General features: G+C 45.9%; 1 protein-coding gene across 2 annotated transcripts in view; it reads left to right on the top strand.

Annotated features, from left to right (window-relative positions):
- The first annotated feature begins 1,179 nt into the window (after positions 1-1,179).
- HUNK (hormonally up-regulated Neu-associated kinase) overlaps positions 1,180-25,583 on the top strand; it is a 67,267-nt gene continuing 42,863 nt past the window's right edge. For both annotated transcript variants that reach the window (XM_054165981.1, XM_054165980.1), the window contains exon 1: positions 1,180-1,672. In XM_054165981.1, coding sequence (XP_054021956.1) covers positions 1,409-1,672 — 264 coding nt within the window. In that variant the 5' untranslated portion in view covers positions 1,180-1,408. The remainder of the gene's footprint in view (positions 1,673-25,583) is intronic.

The raw sequence follows: 25,583 nt of genomic DNA, 5'->3' as shown, positions 1-25,583 counted from the left end.
TTTGCTGACATAGCTTGCATCTGCTAGGGTGCCTGTGAGTTCTTTTTCCCCCCAAGTATTAGCTCACACAACTACACGGGAAAAACTTGAAAGCATAGATTAAGTTTAAAGATAAATCAGGGCTCCTTGAATACTTTCTTGCCGATAGCATGCTAAAGATAGGTTTTAAGTTAGAAGTCTTTCATGTCGTGAGGCATTTCTAAGAATTAACTGTTTTATTAGATCATTCACAGCATGAGCTGAAGGTTACTGGCATCACTGACCATCGGAAGCCCAAAGCAGGGCAGATGTGCCAGCTCTTTCTCATCTCCTATTGCTGCTCTCCCTTCTCCATGAGCCTCCCTTTGGCCACTGCAACCTCCAGCTAGGTGGAAGGGGGCTGGGCAGTGAAAATGGCAATAAACCCGTTTCTTCCTCCTTCCCACGAGGTGGGGAGGCTCAGTAAGAAAATGACAGTCCCCTGGACGCAGCCGGCGGCAGATGAGTGCCCAGGTCACCCCCTTTCTCCCGGTCCACCAGGCCTCGGAGGGCGTTTGGGGGGGATGCGTGGCGGGGAGGTCTGTGCTCGATACCAAACAGGAGGAGGACGCCGCCGGCAGAGGAGAGCAGGGGGCCGGGAGGCATAAAATGGAGAAGCGGGTGGTGAACGGGGAGAGGCGGGGGGTGGGGGGGGTGGCAGTGTGTGGCAGAAGCGGAGCCCGCCGGCGCCTCGGGAGCGACGGGCGGGGCTGTCACGATCGTGTCACCGGTAGCACGTTTTCCCGACACGGGGATGAGGAGAACTCGGGGCGTGCTTGGGAAGGAAGGTGGGGAAAAGCAGCACAAAAGATATTCCCGGGCAACAATAAAACAGTCACACGCAGACAGTCACGGCCCTGCCAGGTCCCTTGTTTCAATTCCATAGAGGGATGAGCTGCCACCCCCGGTTTAGGGTGCCGGGATTGCGGGGAGGAGGAGGGGCCAGTCGGATTTGAAAACACTCGAGCTGCGGAGTTCGGCTCTCATCTGCTCCCGCCGCGTGCGAGCGGCTTAAATTACCGCAAATTCAAACTGAATGAGTCCTCTCCCCCTCCCTCCGCCGGTCCCTCCCTTCCCCGGTCCCCTCCTCCCCGCTCGGCGCGGCAGCCTCACGCCTGGAGCCTCTGCCGGCGCGGGGCAGAGCCGCGACGGGCGGGCAGGAGGGAGGAGGGGAGGCGCCGGATCCAATGAGGGGCGGCAGCCCGGGGCACCGCGCCGCCGGCTCGCCCCAGCCCCGGCCCCCTTCCATTCCCGCTCCGCCCGCCGGCCCCTCCGCTCCAGCCTGGCCGGCGGCGCTCTCCCTGCAGCAACTTTCTCGCACGCCCGGTGACCGCCCCGCGGGCCGGGGACAGACGGCGCGGCAGAAGCAGCGGCAGAGCTAGGACTAGGCATGCCGGCGGCGGCGGGCGACGGGCTCCTGAGCGAGCCACCGGCGGTGGCGGGAAGCGGCAGCGGGGAGGCGCGGCGGGCGGCGGCGGGCGCGGAGTGCAGTTTCCTGGCCGCCTGGTTAAGCGCGGCGGCGGCGGCGCCGCGGGAGCGACTCCGCGACTTCCAGCACACCAAACGGGTCGGCAACTATCTAATCGGCAGGAAGCTGGGAGAGGGGTCCTTCGCCAAGGTCCGGGAAGGGCTCCATGTGCTCACCGGAGAGAAGGTACCGCACGGGACCGGGGTTGCCGGGCACCCCTCAAGTGGCTGCCGGTACCCTGGGGAGTTGCTGGGGCCGGGGGAGGTGTGGATTGGCGGGGTGTGAGATGAGCTTGGTGGGTCCCTGCCGGCCAGGGGAATAAGACTCCCTGAAGGAGACCCTCTGGAGGGGGCGGTGCGGGGCCCCCAGCTCATCCGCGATACCGCTGCACGCCTCAGGCTTGGAAGCGATTTCCCTCTTCGTACGGGGCGTTCTGTGGCTGCAGTGCTACATGCCTTGAAATACTTAGGTTGCCTTGATCTGGCTCTTTTGTTATTTCCCTTGTTGCATATTTTCTTGGTCTGGAATGTGTTTTTAATGGTGAGAATTGTATTGCTGACCGCCAATCACGGTGTTGCAGCCTAGTCGCGACAGTTCGGAGTGTAGGTACACAGAGGTACTTCCCGTTCGTCAAAGCGATGGGAGATACTGTGCGTGTCTGGGGACGGGATACATTTCGGCGGGTAGTTGCTGATGTCGCTGCGCGGCAAAAGACACGAGATGTAGCCTGGATGTTTGGTTTCTTTCCCCACGGTGCTGATAAAAGTCCGCGGAGGGTCTCAGCTTATTATTTATTGTCCAGAACCCCTCAGTGGGGGGTTTTACTCATCAATCAGGACTTGTCACAACGTTATGAAGAGTGGTAGGGGCTTGACTGGGTGGTAAACAGAGCAAGGATAACTCACCTAGAGCGCCCTGATGAAGAGTTATTTGAGCTGTCTGACTTCTGCCTCTGTTTTTAGCAGGAGCTTGACAGAGGGCTACCCCAAAGCAGGAAACCTTGTTACTGAAAGCTCCTTGGACCGGTGGAGCCAAGTGCAGTGTGATTTCCTCCAGCTCCAGCCGCGCTGGATGTGTGCTGCTGTTACAGTTGCATCTTGGCAGCTTGCATTCCTGCAGGCTTTGATTATTTTTTTTTCTTTTTTTTTTTTTTTTTCATTCCAGTAAATATGTCATGGAATAAAATTTAACGTAGGGCTCTGAATTTCATCATGAGAAAAATGATAAGGTTAGTGGTTATTAGCATACAGGAATGCAAAAAAAATAAATAAATTTTGCTCTCTTCTGTTACCAAGCATGTGCTTCTCCTTGGTAACAGATACATCCAATGATTCTCCAGTTGATAAAAAGCACATGCACATGCACACACACGTCCTTCCCACCTCCAGATTTTTGGATTGCTACATTTATCTCAGTCTGTTAAGAGGGGTGGAAAAAAAAAAGGACCCACCACACGGACTTCTGTCTCAGATGCCAGGTCTGCCTTTTTTTTTCTCTTTTTTTTTCCCTGTCTTCTCCCTTATTGTCTTGAATAACACATACTGAGACCAAGTGACAAGTGGAAACTCTTGGAGAATCACACTACCTTCCTGCTGACCCACCGTGTCCATCTTTGTGGACAGACATGATGATCTCTGAGCTCCTTCTGACCTGATCTTATACCATGAGATCAAAGGAACCTCTTGTTGTCTACTTCAGTAGGTGAAAGATCAGTTATGTCGTTTGAAATTGACTAATCAAAGGTACATCTTCCCAGCAAATCCATCTATTTAATTCTGGGTATTTATGGATAAGCAATTTTAGTTAAGAGATAAGAATAATTAATGATTTGCTTCAGGTTATGTCCTATCTCAGTGAGGTTCCTCCCTCTAACCAGAGGGTGAATGCTTTCTATCCTACACATGACCCCACATCAGAATTTCACCTCGAGTAGAAAGCTGATGGACACTCAGCATATTCTGGGCATATTCCTCTGCTGAGCTTTTGTGTGGCCTGCAGCCAAAGGCAGCTGAAATGTGCCCAAACTGGCTCTGCCTCACAGCTGCTGCTAGCTCTGCCTACATGGAGCCCACCATGGGTGACTGAGCTCTGCCTGTGATAAGAAGAGAAGAAAAACATCTGCTTACCCAGGCTCCTTTCTTCTGGAGTGTAAGGCTGTGTTGGAGAGGAGGCTTAGGCTGGCAAGGGTGGGAATGGAATTGAGAGCAAAAGCACAGGCAATGTGAGAGTGGGGACCAGTGGCAGCAGCTCATGGAAGGAGGTTTTGTGAGAAGATGACATTTTACATAAGAAATAGTTTATCTCCATAGCAAAATACCTCCAGAAGAGCATCCTGGTACATGAAGGACCAGATTTCGTTGATTAAGCTATATGTGTGCCCTCTGAGAATAGAATTGGTTTTTTAGAATAGAATAGAATAAAAACAGGCTGGAAGAGACCTTCAAGATCAGCACATCCAACCCATCATTCAACCCACCTAATCAACTAAACCAAGCACCCTATCAGGTCTCCTCCTAAACACCTCCAATGATGGTGACTCCACCACCTCCCCGGGCAGCCCATTCCAATGGGCAATCACTCTTTCTGTGTAGAATTTCTTCCTAACCTCCAGCCTGAGCCTCCCCTGGTGCAGCCTGAGACTGTGTCCTCTTGTTCTGGTGCTGGTTGCCTGGGAGAAGAGACCAACCTCTGCCTATCTACAACCTCCCACCTGTAGTTGTAGAGAGCAAGAAGGTCTCCTCTGAGCCTCCTCCTCGCCAGGCTAAGCAACTCCAGCTCCCTCAGCCTCTCCTCACAGGGCTTGTGTTCCAAACCCCTCACCAACTTTGTTGCTCTTCTCTGGACATGTTCCAGCAAGTCAACATCTTTCCTAAACTGAGGGGCCCAGAACTGGACACAGTACTCGAGGTGTGGCCTAACCAGTGCAGTGTACAGGGGCAGAATGACCTCCCTGCTCCTGCTGGCCATACTGTTCCTGATACAGGCCAGGATGCCATTGGCCCTCTTGGCTGCCTGGGCACACTGCAGGCTCATGTTCAGCCTACCATCGACCAGCACCCCCAGGTCCCTCTCTGCCTGGCCACTCTCCAGCCACTCTGACCCCAGCCTGTAGCACTGAATGGGGTTGCTGTGGCCAATGTGCAGAACCCGGCACTTGGATGTGTTCAATCTCATGCCGTTGGACTCTGCCCATCTGTCCAGCCTGTCGAGGTCCCTCTGCAGAGCCTCTCTACCCTCCAGCAGATCAACACCTGCCCCCAAATCTTGGTAAACAGCAGAGCAGGTGCTGGAGGGTTAGGTATAACAGTGCCAGCATCTGAGTCCAGTTGACACTAAATGCTTAGCACAGACTTCCCCCTCCAGACATCAGATGGCCAAAGTCTGGCTGGAGTTAATGGAGCTCTCTAATACATGACATCAGTAGCTGCATGTCACAGTTACCTTTTCTCATCTAGCTCTGCCTGCCTCTGTGGTGGGTTGAAATTTCCCCCCCAGCATTAACTTTGCCAGACCAACTCAGTTAGAAGCAAAGGAAAGCTGTATTTACAAGCAAAAACTGCACTCTACAATGGAATGCAATGAATATGTACAAAATATACAGTATTTACAACATTATACAGATACTTACAATTAGCAAACAACACGAAAATCCCCCTGGTCAGAGACCAGGGAAGCCCCCCCCTCTAATCCCAAGAGTGAAAGGAGCAGAGAGAAAGCAATGGGTTAGACTTAACTAAACAACGCAGCCAAGCCAAGGTCAGCCAGAAGCAGATTAATCTTTCCCAGGTGAAGCAAGCGGAGAGAGATCAGAAAAGAGAAAGAATTGCTTTGGTACAGCCTGGTTTATGGCAGATAGTCCTCCAATGAATTTGTTTAGAACAATCTTTCGTTTTCCTTTTTACACCCAATAGTGATTTATTTATATTTTTTCCTACTTTTCTGCTCAAAATCTGTAACTAAATTTTAAAGACATAGCCTAAAACCACCACAACCTCCGTCCTTAAACTTTTCTTGTCTTGTGGGAAAATCCCCCCAAAATGACACCGTGCTCTTCTAGAGGCTGGAAGAGAAGATAGTTCTCTGTTAGGGCCTGATGCTGTTTCTTCTTCCATGGGGTGACCCAGAAATTGGCTGTGTATCGTCTTCCAGTCTGCTTACTTGCAGAGGAAAAGTTAATCTGCAGGAGTGTGTACTTAATCTGCTCGCAAGTGGAGTTCAATAAAGCAAAGTGTGGAAACAAAGCCATCTCCTGTGGACAGCTCGCTGGATCAGTGTAATTACTGCATTCTTCCAAGATGATGTTTTATGAGCCTATTATTCCAGGATTAGTGCCTCCATGTATTTTGAAAAAAAAACAAACAACAACAACGAAAAGACATCTGATTTTTGTCTTGTAAACCTGCTGCTGAGCAAAGGCATTGCCTAATTTTCAATAAAATGGCCATAACAGTGTGAAGTAGGGGTGTTGCTAACATCTGGGAGCTCTTTTGGTTGAGCCCGGGTCCTTATGGCCACTGAGATATCTGACTTCAGTAACGGGGGCCCAAACAGGTTTTGATTTGCAGCAGACTTTAGCAACTGGAGAGGAGTTAATGCGCATTATTGTTTCAGAAAATGGTGTGTTTAGAAATGAAATCTGTGGATTAATGAGTCCCCAGCTAGGCTTGGATCCATCGTGCTGACACAATGCATTGTACAGAATCAAGGCAATGCGAAGCGTGTGCCAAAAATCTGCCATTACCTCACCCTGAAATTGCTAGAAGCTAAAGAGGTCTTCAAGAGAGCATGAGATGTTATATGCTTTGGGCCAAATGCTAGTTACTTTACCAGCTGGTTTTGGGGCAGCTTGATGGATGATGCCTTGTGAGTGACCTTTGTGGGACATGGGAATCAGCAGCTCCCATGAGCAGCTATGCGCGAGGGGGTGAGCTAAGGTGAGACTTTTAAACCTTCGCTATGAATGTCTTTAGCATTGGACTTGAAGTCAAGTCTCTTTATGGTACTTCTTGTGCTTTATGTTGCCATAATGTCAGGCATTTTAGTATTTTCTGGGCTTGAAAAATGTTTGGTAGTGCTTGATGCAATTAAATGTATTTTAGCTGAGTGCAGGAGAATGTTGAACAGATTATTCTTTCCATTGCTTTTGAGTAAAATTATCACAGTCTATAATCTGGCATTTTTTGGGGTAAAAGGCTGATTTGTCAGATCAGCTCAGGCAGTCTTTATTGCTAATGTTCAGAAAACATAGTCCCTCTATGAAGAGCAAGCCAATCTAGCTTTAAATTGTGACTCTGAAACCCCACTGAGTTAGCTGTATTCAGCTAACTTTGGGAGCCTGTGCCCAATATACTCTCCGATTGTTTCAAGTCTTCTGCTTGGGGCTCAGAAGGGTCAATCCCTGGGTAACAGAAGTTGGGCAAAGGCAGATATCTCATGATGATGACTTTTTACCTTTTTAGACAGCTGAGAATGCATTGCCATCACTGCAGTGGGGGTGATATGAGGCCCTGTTAGTAGACCAAATAGGTTATGTTGTCTGCTGTGGACTCCAAGGAAGTGCTCAAATAACTCCATATGCTGTTGCAGAGTGACAATATATCGAGCCAAAGTTCCTACAAACAAACTTGAACTGAGATAACATTAAACTGCTTTTAGGTGTAGTCTTTGGCACTACAAAAAAGAATCAGTTGATTTCTCATCCACCAAAAAAGCTGTTTGTTGTTTTCCTCAGTGCTATTATTAATCTCAAAAAAGGTACATTTTTAGTTGCAGTTAGTCAAGTGGCTTTCAGCAACAATGTTATTTAGTGGGAAGCAGCTGCTAAAAATACAGTTTACCAGCTTCTTCTGTGAGGGCAAAGCAATTAATATTAAACCCAGCCTTTTCACATGAGGGTTCATGTTCAGAATGCTTTTCTGTATGAAAAGGGTAGAAATATGAAAGTGTATTTGGGCACCCTGGAGGTGCTGGGGTGGGTGGGCTGAACAGCTTCCCTGCGGAGAGCTGGAAATGCCTCTTTCACTCCAGCAGGCCCTCCTCAAAAGGGAGAGGTGTTTCCAAAGGGCACCTGCACAGCTCTCACCTGCTAGCAGCATGTTATGCCATGTGTGTTAACCAAAATTATATGCTGTCTTAGCAGGTTCATTTGTGTGCATCTTGTGCTCTGCCTTCACTGTCCAAAGTGCTATTCGATGGGTGCAGTGAGAGCGGTGCAGCTCCCGGCCTTTTTGGTAGTTGTAGAGTGACCTGGGGCTGCCTGCCAGGGAGTCCATGTGAGAAGCAAACCATGCAGGTTACATGACTGCTCTGTATCAGCCAAGTAGCTGTCCTCTAAAATGCTCCCCATGACTAGGCACAAGCAGCATTTACATAAATGAGAGTATAGAGAAGTCTGTGTATGGTGATATCTGTCCCTGATCCTGCCCCTCACCTTTCCCACTGCACCTCCTTCCTTCTGAAGACCCCTTTGTCCTCTTCTTGGTTAGGACAGAGAAGGCTGCTCTCATCTGAGTTGGTCAGGAGCTCTTAACCTGAGGCAAAGGCTGGAATGACTATTTTCACACAGTTCTGTCATCTAGCAAGCATTTAAGAGTATATAGGCAGGTGGATGCAGAGAAGAATGGACAAAAACGGTTCCAGCAGACAGCAGCAGATGTCATGATACCATGTGCAGATTCACATGTCATGGTGTTTATTTTGCCCTTAGCTTTCTTGTGTTTTCCACCATAGACTTCAGGGAACGGAGACTTGACTTGGTGGCCAATGGCTTTTGGGTGTGTTGGAAAGTGACATTTTGCCCTGTTAATGCCCTTGATAACTGTGTCTTTCCCTGCAGCGTTGACACTCTTCATCAGAAGCCCTGATGGAGGGCTTCTGCTCTAGGACCTGTCATTGTCAGCCATGTCTGCATCTCAAGATCCAGGGTTGCCCAAGTAGTAGCACTGTCTTAAAATCTGGAAAATTTGTTTTGCACTCAACATAGTTCTAGGATCTTTGCTTTTGTCTGACTGCAGAATTCTGGGAGCTCTGCGTGTGTGTGGGCACTTTCAAACCACCTTGCCAACCAAATAAGCCAGGAAGTTAATTCATTGCAAGCACGAGTTTCTGAGGTGATCGCTCATCATTCACTTCAAGCCTTTCCTTTTTCTCTCTCCTCCAAATATTGTGAAGCTGTAGGTAAAACTGTGCAACTTTGAATGGCTGCATTGCTTTCAGAGGGCAAAGCCACAGGATCTTAATTTGAAATTTGATCTGTTATTTTGCATTCTTCCTTGAAAGAGACTTTGATAGCAGTTTCCTAGATGCTTTTGTTCTCTCAAAGTAATTAGTAGTTCTCTTCTTGCTGGCTTCTCTACATATTTTTAAATTTTATGTCTATCCAAAAAGTTTCTTTTGGAAATTGCTTAGTGAAAATCTCCACAGTAGCTTTCTCCCAGGATGCTGTTCACTTTTATTAACAGCTGCCAACTGTTGCACCTGGATGATAGGCTGCTCTTTATTATATGCACTTCAGGGAATGAAATGAGGTTGCTTCTGCAGCCTGGATTTTGCCATTTGCTTGCATCTAAGTGTTTGCTTTCACAGCTTTGACACTATTCTTTTCAGAAGGTGTCTGTGTTTGTGTGCAGATGCATAATTTGTGTTGAAACTCCTAAACATATTCTTTTGTTAACATATGATACTTCAGAAAATTACATGAAGGACAGTGCCATAGTTGCAGTGGCATCAGTACGAACTTGGCTGGAAGCAGGACCAGACAGTTGGTTGCTGTGTCAGCAATGGACTGTAACAGAATAAACCCAAACAGCTGATGTGCATCTACCTGCTCAGTTTGTTGTATGATCATCTGCTAAGAGTTTATCCACCTGGAGGACAGCTAGACGCATCAGGCACTTGTTACAAAGCCACACTCTTCTCTCTAATGCTTCTCTGTGTTGCATACTTGACATAAGCAGGAATAGGCTTTAATAGGCAAGAGAGCCTGTTCATTAGTGCAGTCTGTCTTCCAGGAAGATTGCTTTAATATTTTTCAGCTGTAGCTTGCGACGTGCACTGCAGTGAACTGAACTGATGCATATGTGGCAATTGCTTATCCTCTTGAGGTAATCTGCTTTCAAGTTTATATTCAGCAGTTTTAAGGATGTCACTAACAGTGCATGTCAGCAATGTGCTGCTTTTCGTGTATACTGTTATGATTTTAGTAATGTATGCAGTATTGGGAAGCCAAGTGTTTAGGTTGAATTGACACAAGGTGTAGTTCTTATGTGATGCTTACAGAATCACAGAAGCAGTCAGGTTGGAAAAGACCGTCAGGATCACCAAGTCCAACCGATCACCCTACTATACAAAGTTCACCCCTAAACCATAGCCCCAAGCACCACATCCAAACAACCTTTAAACACATCCAGGATTGGTGACTCAACCACCTCCCTGGGCAGCACATTCCAACATCTGACCACTCTTGCTGTGAAAAACTTCTTCCTAATGTCCAGTCTAAACCTACCCAGTCGTATCTTGAGGCTGTTCCCTCTTGTTCCATCACTAATCACCTATGCAAAGACACCAGCACCAGCCTCTCCACAGTGTCCTTTCAGGTAGTTGTAGAGAGCAATGAGGTCTCCCCCCAGCCTCCTCTTCTCCAGACTAAACAGCCCCAGCTCCCTCAGTCATTCCTCATAAGATTTATTCTCCAGGCCCTTCACCATCTTAGTTACCCTCCTCTGCACTTGCTCCAGCACCTCCACATCTCTCCTATAATGATGTGCCCAAAATGACACAATACTCGAGGTGTGTCTTCACCAGCACCGAGTACGAGGGGACAATCACCTCCCTGCTCGTGCTGGACGTGTCTGGATCCTTCTAGTTGTTCTTGCAAGTCTTGTATTTTTAACATATTTAATGTGTAAAGTTGTGTTCCTGTTTCTGTAGGCCTGTGTTACCTGTAAATGTCTTGGTAGCTACATCTTGCTTTCTACAGCTTGCAGTTTGCTATTTCTCCTTTTCCAGCAATGAAGTGGAGCATGCTACTGTAGCTTCATGCACTTCAGTGCATATAACACACTAGGCATCTTTGCTCCTCTGCCCTCCTGAGCTGTCTGCCTGCAGTTGGGAAAATGGAGATTATTAAGGGGCAGCATTTTTCACAAGGATATAACCCTAGAAGGAAAGCAGTTGTGAGATGGTGCAGCAGACTTTCTGGCGACTGAATTGTAATAGTCTGTCTAAAACCCAGGCTGTTGTGTTGTATGAACAATAATATAAAATGAGCTGAGAGTTTACTTGCTGACTTTGCTATTCTTCAAGTTTATTAGAGAAGCATCTAAAACTGTCCAAAGCTGGGGAGGTATCAGCCAGAAGAAGAATTGCAGGGATTGTTATGTTGGTGCTCATCTAGCAGGATGGGATACAACCGAACCAAAGCAAGCCCGTACTGGCTAAATTCAGATCATCTTGAGTACTCTGCTGCTTGCCATAAGGCCACACATTTAATTACTTCAGCTCCAGATTATCTCAGCTGTTATTTTCGGATAAGCTGAAGAGCGAAGAACCCCAGCCTCTGGATTCTGTGGCTTGTGCTGTGCTTTCCCAGTGTGTTGTCTGGTGGCTGATCTTCTTGACTTGGTGGTGAACTTGGTGATTTTGGTGGACTGATGGATGTCATGCTAATGAAGAGAACTGGGTAGGTTTTTCCAGTAAGCTTTGCTGGAGTAAGAGAGAAGTCACCATCAAGGGCTTGGCTGTGGGGCCCACACTAGGGCAGAGGTACCTATTTCTAAACTGACACGGTGACTCCCTGCAGTGTTGATCTGCTTTTAGGATTGATGAGCAGGATCAAACCTCATCTTTATGGAAAGAGTCTGGGAGGAGTTACCATGGTCCCCCTGCGAGACCACCTACAAAAAGTGAACGGAAAGCTGGTGCTACCCTGAACAGTTTTCTTTTCTGCCAGTGTTTTGCTCTACTCTTGCACTGCTGAGCTGAGTCCAACACCTTTAACACTAGGCCCAGCAAGGCTCTTCTCATCTGCAGTGCTAGATCAGTGCTGCTAGTGCTATGAGAAGAATCATTGCCACAAAGAGAACTAAAAAAAGATAAGTTATATATAATAAAATTCCTTTGCTCTCTGCCTGTTGTGGAAGATTGTCATGGAAACATTTTTTTTTTAGAGAATAAATTTATTTTCTGTGAATAATGTCCACAGAGTTAAGCATGAGCACACATTATTCATGTATAAAAACTTTATTGAAGACACCTTTTTCTTGGCACCCAGCAGTTGCAAATGTTTTATCTGCTGTGGTTTAAACCACCACAAAGGAAGTTGTTACCTGGACCTCAAAAGCAGTGGCTCTTGGGTTGTTATTTGTTGGCTTTTTTTTTCCTCTCCTAAAAGCTGTATTGCTGTTAAAGTGCTTTAAATCAGCGACACTTAGTCTTCCATTAGTCCAGTTATGCATTTGAAACAGGAACTATTTACTATGACATGCATTATGACTCCACGATCAGGAGAATGGGAAATGGCACGAGCAGCAAGGTTTCTTCTGTAAGGATCTGCGTTGGAGGAATGCAGTTTGGTATCACTCTTTCACTCCTCTGCCTTTGTTTCCCCACATGTAACTTGAGATCACCATCCATCTCACTGTGAAAGAAGTTTTCAGCCTTAGGAAGGCAAGTTACGGTTTATCAGAAACAGCTGCATGGGATACAGTTTGCTTGTGATCAAGGCATCAACTGTGCTTTGCTGTGCCTCAGCTCTGGAGGCTGCTTCTTGTCCTGACAGCCACACCTGTCTTGACAGGACCTCTCTTTTTCAGCAGTTGTCATGCTGGCCTCCTCTGTGAGTAGCCATCAGCTTCTGTTGATATGAAATAAGGACCTTGCTGGTCTGAACGTGTTTTCCATCTGCTGCGGTGATTGCACGTTAGGCTCCCTTTGCGTTTGTGTGGCAGGCCCTGAAGAATGTCTTTCCCATTAAGCTCAAAGAGTTTTCACATGAAGTGCTGGGTGGTGTTTCAGCATGTCAGTCTTACCTTATGAATGAAGGTCAAAAAAACTTTCTGAAAAACAGCTAATATTTGGAAAGTGATACTTGATGAATATTTTACTTGTCAATGGCAAGGCAAAATTAGCTGTCCCAGGCAAAGCAGAGATATGCTTTCTCCTTGTAGGGGATGTCTCTGTCCTGGAGGCTGGTTTTGACAAGCTCACAAGGATTTTTTTTTTTTGGAACCTCTTTAGTGCATCCTCATGTATCTCTGGGTCTGGCATTCTGCCACCACTACTTCTGTCAGTCTCTGTGTAATCTCTCTTGACTTGTCTAGATATCTTTAGAGGCCAGCGAGGTAAAAATGTGCTGCTTTCCCTCAGGGGATGCAGTTATGGCTACCCCATTAATTAGCTGAGCAGGAGAGCGGTGAAAGGTCACTGGAATTGGTTTCTGTCTGCCAGAGGCGAGATAGATCCCCTCCATGACCCACTCAAGACAAGTCATGTGTTCCTTCCCGTGAATGTGGCTGTGCTGTAGCCATACAGATTCCTGCTTCCCAGGCTCCTGAACTGTGCTGACCTGGTTGCATGTGTGCTGTATAAATTCTGCTTTGGACTTAGCAGCACCAAGAAAAAATGTAATTCATGGAAGTTTCTGCTCAGAGCAGCTGGCTAGGGGCAGACTTAAGGCATCCTCCTTGCCTTGAGACCATCTCCTGCAGGCTGCTGTGTGCTGAAGGTCTGGCCATTTAAGGTGGCAGAGATGCTACAAATATGTCTTTCTTTCACTTGTTTGAAAAGGGAGTGAAGCAGAAGATGAGAGGGAAGGGGACTGCTGGCTATATGGAAGCAGTGGTGCAGAAACATGTCCAGGAGAGGATAAGAATAGTTGTCCATGAAGTATGGCACAAGTATGACATGAAGTAAAAAGCACATTGAAGAGAAATATGGCTTAGAATGGCTCTGCATGTTGAAGTTGAGCTGCTCTGTGGAAATGGATGGTATCAGACATGGCAGTAGTCATGTGTTAAATCAGCAGTTGCTTGTGCTCTGTTTCCTTCTTGACTGACTGAAGCAAGAGGAAAAGCAAGGAAGAGCTGCAGAAGTACAGGGGTTGCTGTCCTGCGTGGAAGGGCACTAAGGTAGAGCATGAGGAAACCCTGAGGAGTTCATGCACACAGCCTTGGCATATTGACAGTCTTAAAGCCTTCGTGTAGTCTGTCCTTGCTCTTAGCATAGCAGGAGCAACTGTGTAGTAGATCCTTACAAACAGCAGTGCCTCAACACAGCAAGACTCCATCTACCTGTGGAAATATTCATCTGACTGTGCTGATTCAGTCAGCAGCAGAGCTGTGGGTGAATTGGGCTGTCTGCAGCAGCATCAATATTTGCATGACTCCTCACGACACTTCATGTCTTCTGCTCTGGGGAGCTCCAGCAAGGATGTCAGAGAGAGCTTGCAAAATGTACATCCCTTGATGTGTCTGCTGACGGCTCCCAGACTGTCTTGCCTGAGTCAGCCCTCATCCTTCTGTGTCATGCCTTGTCCCTGACACTCTCTGCACTGACCAGAGACTTCACAGGCACTGAAGCCCTCTGGGATCACAGCAGTTATACAGCCTGACTTGCTATAGAAGACAAGCCTTAGTATTCTCTTCAGGAGTATCTGTATCAATGTTTTGTTGAGCTGTTGCATACTTTTAAGGGGAGGGGGAAGGAGGGCAATTAAGATCTACATTAATGTCTGTAAGATAAGATGTTTCTATCATTACTTCGCTGTGTCTTAAAAAGGGATCATGTTTATAGCCCGAGTTTGTCCAATTTACCTTTTAGGAAGTTAATTCTTATTTTATTAAAGAGCTTTCTGTTATCAGAAATCTTTTCCTCATGTAGGTACTTGAAGGAAAATCATCAAGTCAGTGTTTAACATTCTCCTAATTAAATACTTTGAGCTTCACTGACTTGCTATGGCAAACAGTTCTTGGACCTCAGACTGTTCCTGAAGCTCTTTTTCAGAACTCTTTCCAAATTTTTACCATTTTAAAATTACTGGCACCAGAACTGGATACAGTAATCTGAGTGTCCTCAGTGCCTTGAACAGGTGTAATTAATACCTTTTCTTACTTTAATAAGCATATCCTGCTTATGCTTTTAGGGATTATGCTTAAGTTGGCTGTGGCATCAAGAGGGCTTATGTTCATTTGCTTATCTAAAGCATCCTGAATCCTTTCCTGCACTGCTGGATGCTGTTGTCTCTGACTTGTAGGTAATTTTCTTTTTATTCTCCGGCGATTTGATTCTTTCTGTTAGAGCCATCCTGAATCCAAAGTATTTGAGTGAGCATACTCAGAACCACTTTCTTATTTGGAAGAGTTTATATTTCTTCAGGGGCCGATTTCAGGCTTTCCTGGCTGTATCTAGTCTGCCAACACAGAGAGTAGCCTCCTGCCTAGAATAGTACATTTAGCCTATACTTGTCTCTATAGCAGCTGGTTTTGTGTATTGCTAAGCTCAAAACTCTTGGCTTATGCTGTCAGAGACTCAGAAGAAAACAGAATACTTGAACAGAAGTGACTCTACCTTTTTAGGTTGCTGATTTTACTAATATCAGGGCAAATACAAAAGAAAAGCTATCTATTCATCTGTCAGACTGAATGTTGTCACTCAAGTGTGAAGCAGAGATAATATTGCTTAATATAAAACCTGAATGCATCTCTCAACTGTGTAGATACTAAGCAGTCTTTTCACGGTGCATGTATGTGCACATCATGCACATGATTAACTTAGCCTCTATTCCCCATATTCCATTTGTAGCAAGTGTACAAGGCAAACATAAGAGATATCAGATGACTATCATGGCATGACTATCATTTTCTACCTTTCATAGGGTAGGTTCACAAGCTCACAGGATGTTAGGGGTTGGAAGGGACTTTTGAAGATCATCAAGTCCACCCCCTTTGCCAGAGCAGGACCATAGAATCCAGCACAGGTCACACAGGAACACATCCAGATGGGCCTTGAAATTCTCCAGAGAAGGAGACTCCACAACTTCTCCAGGCAGCCTGTTCCAGTGCTCTGTGACCCTCACAGCGAAGAAGTTTCCCCCCCATGCTGAGGTGGAATCTCCTGTGCTGTAGTCTACATCCATCACCCCTTGTTCCATCACAAGGTGCACCCAAGCAGAGCCTGTCCCCTCGCTCTTGACATCCAACCCTCAAATATTTACAGACATTCACTCAATCCCCTCTCAGTCCTCTCCTCTCCAGACCAAAAAGCCCCAGGGCTCTGCCTCTCCTCACAGGGCAGTGCTTCAGTCCCTTCATAATCCTGGTGTTGTCTGCTGGTATCCAGGGACAAAATTCCCTCTTGGAGAACTTCTTGTTGTTAAAATTTGTTATTTTGGTCTGAAAAGCACAGATTTTCCCACCAAGCAAAATGATAAATATGGAAAGGTTTCATTGTCATAGCCACCATGGTGCTTTGTTTTATGAAGTACTGATGGGTTTGGTTTTTTTGCATGGAGGCAAAGCCAACCAGGAACTGCAGTTGTGCATCATGGAAGATTTATGGAAAATACAGTGATTTTAAAATCCCCTTCTTTCGCCACCACCTCTCCTTTCCCACCATATCTGCCCCTTTCCACCCCCCCTCCCCCTTCTCCCCCTCAAACCCAGAGCACCTGGGCTCCGTTGGAGTCTCCTCCCACCCCAGGTGTGGCCACTTGGCCCTCCCCACCCACTCCCCTATTTAATCCCCACCAGAAAAGGCAGAAGCCCCAAACTGAGCCCTTCTGGGCTGGAGGATCCTCCTCTCATCGCTGGTGAGTGCCCCTGGGTGCACACTGGGTGATGGTGGTGGTGACAACAAAGGCCGGGGGGCCTGGTGGCCCCCCGGTTAGCTAGGAAGACTACTCCAATATCATCCATGGGTGTTGGCTGTCCTTACTGAGGCTGAGTTTCTCCATGTGGTAACTTGGCTGGTTGTGAGAGCCTTGCCCCTGGCTCTGGGATGGCTGCAAAAATGGTGGTGGTGGCAATCAATTTGTAACAAATTATTCATTTTGTTTGTTTCTGCTTCCCTTTATTTTGGTGACACTAAAGAGGATTTTGTCTAACAGAGCAGAAGAACAGGTAGCCCTGATGAGCTGATTTGAGCAGCCCTGGTGAAGAGGCAGGAAGCACTAAATAATTGGTTGGAAGCACTAAATAATTGGTTAAAACTCTTGGCTTCCCAGAAAAGAGTATAAACAATGTTGTCAGGCAACTGACAGAGATTCTGACACCAGGGAGTTAATTTTGAGGCTGTGTTTTCTCTAGCATGGATCTTTTTGCCTAGGTTTCTGATGCAGGTTTGCAAATACAGCCTTCCTCCTCCAGCAAGACAGCCCCAAGGAGATGACTGCATGTTTGTACCACATCCCAAAGCCCCTGCTTCCAGCACAACCAATGGACACTGCAGGGGATGTTCTTGAAGGGAGCACAGAATGTACCAGCTTGGAAGAAGCATTGAGTGTGTTGATGCTGGACCAGTTTTGTTCTGTGGCTGGGCTGAACTGCTGCAAGGCAAATCATCTAACAACGGTTTGATGTTCTCTGTGGCTCAGTGACAGCTGCCTGTTTGGTGCAAACAAGAGCAGGAAGTTGGTATTCCAGGCTGGTTCTGTGTGAGTTAGAACATGACACGACATCAGTTTATTTCTGAAGGGTTACACCTGTGTCCAGATGGAATAAAAAAACATGAAACAGAATAAACTAAAATGAGCAAAATGTAGCTCTAACAGAGCTACAAAGTCTGGCTTATCACTGTCACCCCTTCCAGCCAGCTGTGGCTAATGTGGTCACAGGTTCAGGGGAGGGAGAGGACACCAGGAATGAAATCTGGAACAAGAAACATCACCTTCAGGCCTCTTCTCAGCTGGTAAAAAGGCAGTGGCTGGCTGCATCTACAGGGCAGAGGGATTGCTGGTCACAAGGGTGGCAATTAGAGAATGACTCTAATAATGAGCAAGGATTTCTCTAGGGGTGGGCACTAGGCTGGTGAAGCCTGCTGTGAGAATAGGTCAGGGTTTCAAACCCTGGATTAGACAGAGATAGCTTTTCTAATCTTTTCTTTCTAACTAGAGCTTGACATCAACAGGGCAGATTCCTGACAGGCAAAGCTAAAATCCAACATACTACAAAACCATGAGTTTAATAGGGAGCTACCATAACAACACAGAATGCTTGCTTGCTTTTTGTTTTGTTTTCTTCACTATCAAAGCTGCCAGTTTCTTGATGTGTCAGGGAAAGGAGACGTCTGCCAATAGTTTACAAGCATGAAAAGCACACACACACCCCCCACCCCAATAAACCCACAATGATTTCTCAAAGTACCCAGAACATCCCACGAGGAACAATAATCAGCTCTGAAAAAAAGGAGGCTTTGGACAATACAGTTCCAGATATAGTTATATCAGGTTTTAAATGCATTAAACCTTGGTTAGTGGCTGAGCACAGACCCCCACCTCACTTAGCAGTGTTTCTGTTCTGCTCAACCAAGAAGATTTATAAGCAGGGGCAGCTTCCCTTCCTAATATGGGACAAGACTGTGGCTATTCAAATATAAACCTAATGTTGAAGACCTCAACTTGTTGGTTTTGACTGTTAAAGCCTTTCCTGAAAACTCACATTTTAAAGCCTAAGAAAGTGCTTTTCAAACATTTGTGAGAGCAACTCTTGGTTGCAAGCTTCACAGAATGTTAGAGGCTGAAGAGAACTCCAGAGGTCATTGAGGTCTTCCTATTACTAAAGAGTCTGCCTTTACACATTGCTGTGGATTTGGACAATTCCTGGCTTCTTTGAAGTGAATGGCTAAGATGTAAGCAGAATGGTTAGCAAGTGGTTACCTTCACATGATACTTGCAGAAATGCTCTGTGGTTTTCCTTGAAAGCAGTTCTTAGGAGTTCAATAGGATGCTAATGTTTGTTAAGGAATGGGAAAGTCAATCGGGATAGCCAGAGTCCCATCACCAAAAATGCCACCCTGGGCACCTCCTCATACAGTTTCTCTGAATTGGGTGGTATAGGCTGTAGGGTAATTTGGCAAAAGCTTGACATCAAGTATGTTATCTTCTGTAGTTTTATTGTGTTTAGTCCCAAGGTGAAAGTTAAGTTTGTAGTTTTGTGGTGGTGTCTGGACTTACATGTGTCTGATAGTCCTGAGAGAAGAGCTGTGCTTTCTGTCTGTCATGAGTGAGATGTGTGACTCTTTCTGAGGGTTTACAGTCTATTGATTTCTGGTACACGTTTGCCTGGATGATCCTTTTCTTCAGTGCTTTCTTTCTTAAGATATTGGAACTTCCTGTGTAACAAAAAAAGCACAACAACAACAAAAAATTCCTTTGCTGTACTGCAAAATTTGCTAAGCTGTAACAGCTAAAGGAAAGAATAAATGATGTCCAGTGAATGAAGCTGGCATTTTCTAATGCTTGGATTCAGTTGTATAAAACCCTAACTGAGATACCCTTGAAGAGATTGTCTTCAGGACTGTGTTGACAACTGTGCAGGCTTCAAAGTTAGGTCTGTTTAATATGATTTGAATTGACCACCCAAAATCACCAGCTGGTTTTGAAAACTAAGCTAAAGTTTTTGGGGATGAGAACAGTGGTAAATACAAGGCAAGCTGCAAGTGATGCCCAGACATCTATCACTGAAAGGAAGGAAGAAAACAAAATTAATTAATTGCATAAGCCTTCTTGGGCACTTCAAAAAAAGAGCTGGAAATGGGCTTGCACTAACAATGATGTTAAACACATACATGGTCTGGCCATTTGTCTCATTACCCAGACTAAGCTTAACCAGACAGTAAAAGGTTTATGGATTAGAATAGAATAGGATAGAATAAACCAGGTTGGAAGAGACCTCCAAGATCATCACGTCCAACCCATCAACCAATCCAACACCACCTAAACAACTAAACCATGGCACCGAGCACCCCATCAAGTCTCCTCCTGAACACCTCCAATGATGGTGACTCCACCACCTCCCTGGGCAGCCCATTCCAATGGGCAATCACTCTCTCTGTATAGAACTTCTTCCTAACATCCAGCCTAAACCTCCCCTGGTGCAGCCTGAGACTGTGTCCTCTTGTTCTGGTGCTGGCTGCCTGGGAGATGAGACCAACCCCCACCTGTCTACAACCTCCCTTCAGGTAGTTGTAGAGAGCAATAAGGCCACCCCTGAGTCTCCTCCTCTCCAGGCTAAGCAACCCCAGCTCCCTCAGCCTCTCATCATAGGGCTTGTGTTCCAAATCCCTCACCAACTTCGTTGCCCTTCTCTGGACACGCTCCAGCAAGTCAACCTCCTTCCTAAACTGAGGGGCCCAGAACTGGACACAGTACTGGAGGTGTGGCCTAACCAGTGCAGTGTACAGGGGCAGAATGACCTCCCTGTTCCTGCTGGCCACACTGTTCCTGATGCAGGCCAGGATGCCATTGGCCCTCTTGGCTGCCTGGGCACACTGCAGGCTCATGTTCAGCCTACCACTGACCAGTACCCCCAGGTCCTTCTCTGCCTGGCTGCTCTCCAGCCACTCTGACCCCAGCAGGTTTAGGCGTGGAAGTCAAAGTCTCAGGTCTTCATTTTGACTGTCTCTTCAGAATTCCCTCCACCCTGTATTCTGCAGCTCTGAACTTCATCTAGAATGGTCAGGGTGCACCAGACCTCCCGTGGCCCAGGACTGTGCTGAGAGTCAGAACTGCAGCCTGGCTTGGCATCATCTGCATCAGATCTGCCAGAGCAGACTCTCCAAAAAAAGAGGATGGGGGAATGAAAAAAGGCACATGGGGTTGTTCCAGTAGTTGAATAGTCTCTCTGATAGTTGAAGTTGCTTCTCTTGTGCTATGTTGGTCTCTTGGCCAAATCCCACAGTGCTTGCTGGATTCTTATTCAAACCAGTTTCCTCTCAATTCAGCCTGGATCTCCCTTTGGCAGAGGTCTGCAGGAACTGCCTTCCTCTTATTTAAAGTTAGAACAGAATTTGCAGAAGTAAACAATTCAAATAGTTGGGTGAGTGCAGCAAAAAGGTCCTCATAATGCCATGCCCTGAATTTGCAAGGTCACGTGGCATTTTCTGTTCTCTGTAAAGTTAAACATGTTATAACATTGTTTGCTAAGCTGAGGCCATTATTATGAAACTGTTCTTCTAGTTGTTATTGAAAGAATCTGACATGAGTATTACTCAGGACTGCTTGACTTTAAACTCAGTCAACAGGCCATTGAGAAAATCCATTTTCCAGCAGAGGGGAAGGCTTGCTGCTCTTGAGGTGCATCCTTCTGCCAAGAGGCAGCCTATGCAAACACATCTGATCTGGCAAGCAGGAAACCCAAGGCTGAACTCAGACCTGGGTTCCCCAACTGCTAATGTACTGTGTGGCTGAAGTCACTGCCAGTCATATGGTTACTTGCTTTTTGTTCAGGTGGAATACAGCCTAGCTGACCCAAGCTCAGATTCACCAGGGGAGGCTAGGCAGAGGGATAGATGTCTTTACTGTAAAACTGTGGCTTTGCAGCATGAAGTGGTGGGGAACGACCAACCAAAAAGTGGAAACCTTCTCAATTTTGTGTGTAGTTGAAAATAGATTGTATGGCAGACTTGGATCCACCTTCATCCACAGTATTATTGTTTTTGTGTTCAACCTCCTCTCTTTATACAACATTGGGTTTCCCATCAGCAGTAGATTGCTGGCATACTATGCCTTGAAATTCTTATTGAAGCACAACAGAAGTTGAAAAATAGGAAGCTTTCAAAATAGACTTCACCTACCATGAAGTATTAGTGAAGAGCTGGTCTGAAGGGGAAAAAAAATCTCTTAGTAAGACTGTGCTGCACTTTGACAAAACAAACACTGCTGCAGAGCAGTCAGGCAATGATCTAAATAAACCTTTGCACGTCCACTGAGTAAGCAGACATTGTTCCCTCACCAGCAGAAGTACTGCTTCCTGACCTGTGATTTTCCCAGGTGTTGCACGGGGGTTATAAATAGCCAGCAGAAGGGAACAGGGAAAGATGGCTTTAACTTCTGCCCACTGAGCACCTGGATGTTTCTCCTGCCTGGCAAAGCAGGTCCATCACTGACTCTGCAGGCTCAGAGTGCTGTCAGGCCACAAATAATGGGGTGCTGCTTAATGTGAAATGTGCCTCTTGCGTGGGTGTATGGATACTCTGGCTCCCAGCTTTCTCTAGGCAACATCTGGTCCTTTAAACCGTCTCTTGCTTTTCTTCAGGGCCTTGCTGTGACTGTTTTTGTGCAGTTTAGTGCCAGTCAGCTCCACCCCACCTCCTCACTCTTGCAGATTCCCAAACTGTCCTAAAACACTAGCTGGCAAAAATCTTCCGCCCATGTGTGTCGAACATGTGCCTTTGTTTGGGTGATGACACGTGCCTGTATTTGCTGATGGTGCTTTAGCCGCTTGGTTCTGTAAGCAGTATCACCAACTCCTCCGAGGAGCTGTGGAAGTGCTTGCACTTCCCCCTCACCTCCGCTTCAGTATGCTTTAGCCCAACCTGAACTATTTTAGTGAGAAGACTGAGATAAGCAGCAATTGCTCATATGATGTGTCACACCATAAACTTCAGGAAATTAATTCATTCCAACAGTGCAATTTCAGGACCTAGGAACCAAAACTACAGCCTGTTACCATAACATAAACCATTTATGTGTTTACACCACAAAGGTTTAACCAAAAGCAAAGTACTGAATGGCAAGAGCCACTGTTGCTACATATTCAGACTAACTGCTTGCTTTATAATTAACTTTATCATTATTATTTCTGTGCAAATCCCAGTCAAGAATTCAAGTCAGGAGATAGGCATGATGCAGGGAACAAAGAGCTCTTACTTGAAACTTGGGAGAGGAAAACTGAATAATTGGCATGTCTTGGGTGGGCTGTGGAAACTTGAAAGTATTTATTATGGTTATCTAACATCTATAGTATTCTCTTTACTGAATGCTTTTTTCCTCCTGCATGAATTGATATTTTCAGGTCTACATGCATACAATCTACACTGTACCAGGAGAGTGTGAAAATTAAATGTGTCATGGCACATTTGGTCTTAACTTTGGTTAAGCATAACTTAACTTTTAAGGTTATCTTAACCTTAACTTTACCTTGAATTAACTCTGAATGAACTCAGAATTGGGGTTGCTTAGCTAAGCCAGCCCTGGAGTAACTGAGTACAGAGTTTGATCCCTAGAATTCCTCTGTATGCTTCAAAGTTAATCGTAAATCAGACAAAAATCCAAGAAACCCAAACAAGAAAAAAATCCATAGGAGCTCTGCCTGACACTGCTGACCCCTTTGCACAAGCCTTGTACAATGGAATGCATTTCATTTAGCATAGCAAAGTGATCCTACAAGAGACCAAAGGAAATAGAGCTGCAGTGCGAGGGAAAGAGCATTGACTTAGGAGGACAGAAAAAGGAGTGAAAGGGGTAGCAAGGAAGAAGACCCAGGTGCAACAGAGAGGCACAAAAGCTAGAAGCTGTTGTGCAGAACATCCAGATGAAAGTTAATAGGCTGCTTGTGTGTTTGAGTCAACTACATTGTTTTTAATTCAGATATATAGAGGTTTCTTTAAAGACCCTGGCCTTTGAATAGCCCCTGAGACTGAGAGGGGGTGAATCTGTCTGATGTATTTTTGGGGCATCCTGTGCTGCAAGACAGACCTAGGAGAGGATGCAAGGTCTCATGCCTATCCTAAGAGCAAGCAATATCACACCACAGCTAGTTTTCTGCCTGCTGTGGGAGATACAAGTCTGCCATAGCCTTTCCTGGTATTTTACTTTTCTCTCTCCCTTCTGCAATGCTTTGCCAAAGCAAAACTGTTGTTTCCACCTTTGTCAGCTCCATCTGCTCTGTTCATGGTGCAAGAAGCCTTGAAGTGAGAATGGTATCTTGGAATCAAGGGTAGATCTGAAAGCAGCTTTGCTCGTCTGCTGGGATAGGTAGAGTAGCTGACCAAGTATCTGTCAAAATCTAAGACAAAATTTACCCTTAAGGCCCAGAAAGCTGATTCTTTGTGACAGCAAAATAGTCATCAAGTAGTCACATATCTGGCTCTGTCTCCTGGGTTCTGGTGGTTGTCCCTGTCTCCACAGCCATGCTCAGCCTGGACAGCAGATGTGCACACGTGGAGTAATGTGCTTTTTTGAGTCAATGAAATGGGGATAACTTACCAATGCAAGTAACAGATTACTGCTTTACACTATTCATACTCCATGGTTTGTATCCTGCAGCTGTGGAAAATGCCACCTTTTTTTTTTCTTTTCTTTTTTTAAACATGTTTGCAGAGATTGTGTTGTGCTGCCAGCAAACAATCTGGCATTTTGTGCCTCTATAACCCATGAATTTGTTTGTCCTTACCAGAATAATTTCTGTGGTTTGCTGTCTACATAATCCATGCAAGTCTTTCTGTGTTCTATCTCATTATATGGGAGAATGTACTAATTTAAGACTGTTTCCTTGGTGAATCACCTAAGGCTTTAAAAAATGGTGAAGTTAAGCTCTGATTTACTGGTGTTTTATCTTGTAACTAAATGAACTTTAATGTGGCTAGTCAGGAATGTAGCTTCCAGTTGTTTATGGTCCTGATGCTGCTCTGGGCTTCACCCAGGCAGCTGTCTTGTGTGGTATTCAGCCTTACCTCTTTATCAATGGTATTTCATCAGAATGATCTTTTAGCAGTAGAAGGGTATGCAGACAATAACATACTGAATGATACTGACTTCTGGCTCTTAGGACAGACTATAAACCCCCCATTCCTGTAGTTTAATTCTTCTATTCCTCTTCTAATAAAACCTGACTTAGGTTCTAGGTGTTCATGTCAAAAGGTTTGGATCTATTTTTGTTGTCATATTGCCAGACCATACTGTTTTGCAGCTTTTGTTCTTGCAAGGAAAACCAAAATGTTTGCTAACTTAACCTTTCCTTCACTTGCAGCAAAAGTAAAGGTAAAGTTGGTCAGACTGAGAGCTCTCATGTGCTTGTGTGCTTGGCACTTTCTCAAGCCAGGAGGGCACTGGTGCTGAAGCGCACTACCCCTCAGCGCTGTGGATTGTCACAATGTAGTTTGCCGTAGTTGAGAGTTAGTTTGCAACGAGTAGTTTTGTCAGCCCTGACGGGGGATGCTTTGTACAAACTGGAGATGGAGGGAAGCTGTTTGGGCTTGTGTCTGGGTGTCAAGGCTAGGATAAATAAAACTCTAAGGTTTTCCCCACATTTGTTATTTCTTCTCGTTGTGGAAGTAAGGTTATGCAGGAGATCCTATAAGGACAAATCAGGGCAGACAGTGGAGATGCGGATGCAGCATCTTTGTGCTTCCATCTGGCAGGGCAGATGTGGCATTTTCTGTGTGTTTTGTTGGACCTGTACCCACACAAACAAGGGTCTTTAACATCCTGTAAAATTTGTTGTCACACAGGAATACCAAGTACTGTGTTTCTCCGCTCTCATCCTCACAAACAAGCAGCTGTCACTTGGGTAATGATGGGCAAACTGCAGGGCCCGGGGGCGTGTGGTGAAGAGCTTCCTTTGTTGCTGAGCTCTGAGAAAATGCCCAGGAGGAGGATTTTGTGGTGCCTTTTGTTGCTCAGCTTGGCACAAGCTGTTAAATCTTTGTCTGGTGCAGATGACCTGGAAGTCTGCAGCACCCAATCTAAATAAGAAATGTCAATAAATAAGTGTCTCTAAATTTCAGGCAGAAAAAGGCAGATACTTTTATTGCAGCTATTTAGTGACTCCATTACGACAACAAAAGGAAGCAAATTCTTCCTGTATAGAACAGAGCAATATCCTAGATATCCTAGCCAGTCTCATCCTTTTGTTCTCATGTGGTGTTCTGAACCAGCAATGAGAAGGAGAGCACTTGGGTAGGTGCCGTAAGTTTCCATGCCATAGATTGTTGTATAGAGTCTCCTTGGTTTTATTATGTACCTTCATGATGGACTTCAGTTGACTTGGACATCTGTGAGGAGGTGTGTCACTGAAAAGTCACAGTTTGCCCTCTTGGATTTTGCAGAGTTGCTTGTTTCCAGGAGTCACAAGACAATCGTCTTTCATACATATTTTAAAAGAGA

This window comes from Dryobates pubescens, chromosome 12 (assembly GCF_014839835.1).
Source record: "Dryobates pubescens isolate bDryPub1 chromosome 12, bDryPub1.pri, whole genome shotgun sequence".
In the NCBI taxonomy this organism is placed as follows: domain Eukaryota; kingdom Metazoa; phylum Chordata; class Aves; order Piciformes; family Picidae; genus Dryobates; species Dryobates pubescens.
This window is presented reverse-complemented; position numbering and strand designations above follow the sequence as displayed.